Source organism: Ranitomeya imitator, chromosome 2, assembly GCF_032444005.1.
Source record: "Ranitomeya imitator isolate aRanImi1 chromosome 2, aRanImi1.pri, whole genome shotgun sequence".
In the NCBI taxonomy this organism is placed as follows: domain Eukaryota; kingdom Metazoa; phylum Chordata; class Amphibia; order Anura; family Dendrobatidae; genus Ranitomeya; species Ranitomeya imitator.
The window spans coordinates 30,745,453-30,750,013 of record NC_091283.1 but is presented as its reverse complement, the minus strand read 5'-3'; the positions used below and the strand labels follow the sequence as shown (position 1 = coordinate 30,750,013).

At 50.1% G+C, this 4,561-nt stretch overlaps 1 protein-coding gene across 1 annotated transcript; it reads right to left on the bottom strand.

Annotated features, from left to right (window-relative positions):
* Positions 1-381: 381 nt before the first annotated feature.
* Positions 382-2,607, bottom strand: LOC138661570 (melanoma-associated antigen C1-like). The gene is made up of 5 exons (XM_069746380.1): positions 2,529-2,607; positions 2,250-2,333; positions 1,960-2,170; positions 1,723-1,879; positions 382-1,607 (listed from the first exon to the last, which is right to left on the bottom strand). Exons 3-5 carry the CDS (start codon positions 2,072-2,074, stop codon positions 434-436), a joined length of 1,446 nt encoding a protein of 481 aa, XP_069602481.1. The 5' UTR covers positions 2,075-2,170; positions 2,250-2,333; positions 2,529-2,607; the 3' UTR covers positions 382-433.
* Between the last annotated feature and the right edge of the window lie 1,954 nt (positions 2,608-4,561).

Genomic DNA, 4,561 nt, shown 5'->3' with positions numbered 1-4,561 from the left:
CTTGATGGATTACAGCATCCATACATACAGAAGTTCTGCCACAGTGTCCAGAATACGGGATCACTTTGCAGAATATTTTATTTCACCCCAAGGAAGAATACACTGGCAGGATGATATAGTTTAAACACTTTGTGTATACCTAGTAATAACTTTAAACTTTACCCATGTTGCGTACCTGTTGTTTTTACCTTACCCATGTTGTATACCAGTTTGGTTTTTACCCTCATGTTGCGTACCTGTTTGGGTTTACCTTTTAACCATGTTGGGTACCTGTTTGAGTTTATTTTTAAATCAAGATGTGCATACCCAAAGTTCTACTGTTACCAATAAACCTTTTTTTTACACAAGTGTTATTTGTTCCTAATGAATAAATACAAGAGATTTTTCAACCAAAAACTTTTATTAACAATGTAACACACAAAAAAATGGGGTACTAAATGTTTTCATACGTCGGGGTGGAGATACTATCGGAGGCACTGTCTGATAGGGACACTTCGACAGTGGGAGTGTGGAGAGAGGAATGTGATGGTGGTGGAGAATGTTCACCGGTTAGGGGTGAAGGAGTGGAGAAAGCTATTGAGCGGGTGGACAAGAAAGTGGGATTGGGGTTAGAAATTTGGTAGGGTGGAGGGGTGTACGAAATGTTTTGGGAGGACTGGGTGGCAGAATGAGTGATGTGTGTAGAAGATGTTTGGGAAGAGGGTGATACAGTCTGTTGGAAGTGGGCAGGGAGAGGAGGTGAGGATGAAGTAGATGGGAAGTTGTATGGGTCTGGATCATCATATGGGTGTGAAGTGGCACGGGAGGGATGCTGATAGTGTGGATGGTGGGAAGGGGCACGGGGCTGGTGGTGTGGCTGGTGGGACGGGGCACGATGTGGATGATGGCGAGTTGGGCGTGATGGGGCAATGTCTGTTTGGCGATACGGGTCAGGAGGATGGTACTGGCTGTAGTGGTGGACAGTGGAGGAAGGGGGGCAAGTTGGAGGATGGTTGGAAGAACTATCTGCTCTAGAGGCAATTAGCGCTAGAGTAGACTGGCAGGATTCCATTACTTGCATCTGCTGAGAAGTAGATAGCGTCTCCATTTGCTCAAGCACCGACTGAAAAAAAGTGTTGTTCGGGGACTGTTTTGCCTCTGAACGCATCGTTACCAGAAGTGTATGCATCTCGAGCATACTTTTATTTATGAAATTGAATCCTGCAGCCATTTGCTCGGACAAAACTTTCAGACAGTTCTGGAACGATGCGTTCAGGTGCAAGAACTCGGGAGCATAACTATGTATCTGACCCCTCTGGCGAAACCGCCCCGATGATACAGGTGTACTAGAGGTAGCTGCAGCAGAAGGGTGGGGTACAGGAAACGCTATGTTCTCACCAGCAGCTACATGCAATGGAACCGGCCAGGATGCTCCAGTGCTCGTGGATGGGAAAGAGGGATCGGTAGAGTGGGAAGGTGCAGAGTGGGAAAATGCAGAGTGGGAAGGTGCAGAGTGGGAAGGTGCAGAGGGTTCCTCACTGTCAAAGTGTCCCTCGGTGGCGGCCTCTTGAGGGATCGCCCCAGAAGTGTTCAATTGTGCTGCAGGCTCCAGAGTGCTCCCAACGGTACTGTGGAAAAAGAGAGAAACAAACAATTAATATACTATCATTGCATGGCCCTGGCTGAAAGAGCAAAAGAGGTTAGACATGTAAAACATTAGTGCATGTGGTGGGTAATATTTACCTTCGGGTGACCATCGTTGACCTGAGGAACGACAGGGCCCTTGCGTATTTGTACGTGCTCCTGCGTCCTCCAGATCCACTCCGGGCCTGCATCTCTTTATTGAACTCCTTCTTAAAGCGATCCCTGATCGACCGCCACCTTTTCACAATCCGCTCACCTGTTAAAATAGGAGAAAGACAACTTGGTTAGAAACAGCATTTTAGAATGCATCACCAAAACTGAACTGAGGATACTTACGTTCTTGAATCTGGGCCTGAACATCTAGGTCCTCCCACCTCGGAATCAGTTCACTGCAGATTTGCTCCCAGAGTCGACGGGTCACTGAGAGATCAGCATGGCGGCGGTCACCCATATTCCACAACGGCTCCCTGTCTCTGACAAGATCGATGACGAGGTCAATATCAAGGCCGACCTCCTCACCGTCCGAATCTGGAGCACGCTGTGAAACCTGTTTGAAAAGGGGGAAAAAATTAACACCAAATTTGAAACATTGCTAACCTGCACCCAAAAAATAACAAAAAACCTACATGACGACGGCCGCCACGTGAATGTCGCCGACGACCCCAGGAGCCACTGGAAGGACCTATTGCTTGGGCACCAGATTCAGAACTCTAGAATACAAAAATAAAAAATTATGGGGTTGTTGGTAGCCATTCTATGTGTTGTGTGCCATGTGATATATATGTTTTGTATGTGTTGTGTGTGGTTTGAAAGTATCAGTTTCTATGTATTTTGTTGTAAGCATCTAGTGTTATGTTTTGTGTGTAGTGTAGGGTGTGTTTCCGCAATACATCACAGATACATACCAATTGTGAGCCCTCTCCGTGGGTTTCTCCACCCCTTCCCTCATCTTCGGGGACCACCTCTTCTCCGGGGGACTCAGCCTCATCAGATTCCTACGATGAAACATAAAAGAATAGATGATACACACACACACACACACACCTTTGGTTCATACTAACCTCTGTGCGTGGACGGCGAGGAGGAGGAGGCCTCCCCGGAGACATGGCTCTCAGCTCTGTGGAAGTCTCTCGGCTCTGTGGCAGGCTCTCGGCTCCCGGCTCTGTGGCAGGCTCTCGGCTCTGTGGCAGGCTCTCAGCTCTGTGGCAGGCTCTCAGCTCTGTGGCAGGCTCTCAGCTCTGTGGCAGGCTCTCGGCTCTGTGGCAGGCTCTCAGCTCTGTGGCAGGCTCTCGGCTCCCGGCTCTGTGGCAGGCTCTCAGCTCCCGGCTCTGTGGCAGGCTCCCGGCTCTGTGGCAGGCTCTCAGCTCTGTGGAAGGCTCCCGGCTCTGTGGCAGGCTCTCAGCTCTGTGGCAGGCTCTCGGCTCCCGGCTCTGTGGCAGGCTCTCAGCTCTGTGGAATCGGCTCCCGGCTCTGTGGAAGGCTCCCGGCTCTGTGGCAGGCTCTCAGCTCTGTGGCAGGCTCTCAGCTCTGTGGCAGGCTCTCAGCTCCCGCCTCTGTGGCAGGCTCTCAGCTCTGTGGCAGGCTCTCGGCTCTGTGGCAGGCTCTCGGCTCCCGGCTCTGTGGCAGGCTCTCAGCTCTGTGGCAGGCTCTCAGCTCTGTGGCAGGCTCTCGGCTCCCGGCTCTGTGGCAGGCTCTCGGCTCTGTGGAATCGGCTCCCGGCTCTGTGGAAGGCTCCCGGCTCTGTGGCAGGCTCTCAGCTCTGTGGCAGGCTCTCGGCTCCCGGCTCTGTGGCAGGCTCTCAGCTCTGTGGAATCAGCTCCCGGCTCTGTGGCAGGCTCTCAGCTCTGTGGCAGGCTCTCAGCTCTGTGGCAGGCTCTCTGGCTCCTTCCGTCTTGGCAGGGTGTTGGCTCTTCTGCTTTTGGGCTGGAAATGGCTGAAGGCCTCATGGCCCTGCTTTATATATAGTCCAGGGGGCTGATCAAAGTTTTTTGAGCATGCTCAGTGTAAAAAGCTGGATACGGCCGCCGGATCCGATTTTTACCGGATCCGGCGCTTTCCGGCATCCATAGACATGCATTGTTGTAAAAAGCCGGAAAGACCGGATCCGGCCTTTCCGGCTTTTTCGCCGGAGACAAAAAACGTTACAGTACACGTTTTTTCCAGACGCCGGAATCGACTTGACGCCGGATCCGGCATCAAACCGGAAGGAACGCTGGGCTATCAGGCGCCATCCGGCACCAATAATATTCAATGGGGGAAATGCGGGATCCGTCTTCTCCGGTTTTCTATTCCGTTTTTTGTCGGAAGAGCCGGAATTCGCCTGAAACAAAAAACCTGATGTGTGAAAGCAGCCTTACAGGCAGCATACAGCTTCAGGGGTGCGGTTTACAGAGCAAGAGGAACAGAGCTATTACATTTTATATGTTTAATCCAGAAAGGCAGTGTTTATAAAAAATATACAAAGATGAGACAAAATGGGAACAAAATACAATATATACAAATACATAAAAGGGATAACAAAAGAAAATTACTAAACCTGATGACACAGAAATAGCTCAGAGCTTAACGGAAAGAGGTACAGTAATCTCTACCTTCTAGGACTGACAAATGGCCAAAACCCAAACTCTGATTTTTATTGGATCAAGGTTACTCCCACATACCTCTCCTTGGTGAGCTCGCATGTGGGCTGGTTGTGGGATGTGCTAGGTCTTTTAGAAGTTTATGAGATCCCAAACTTACAGGATATCTTCGCCCCCCCTGGAGGTCCCAGGCAGTAGATATTGTTGTCATGTTTTCTATCATGATTTTACCTTTCTATAGAGATGAAACATGGCATGTGCAGCATGATCCATCTGAACGATATTAAGTTTTAGGTCTTCGGCTGGTCTTACGGGGCGGTGAGAGAATGCGTTATGTTCGTCCCTTTGCTATGACGTCA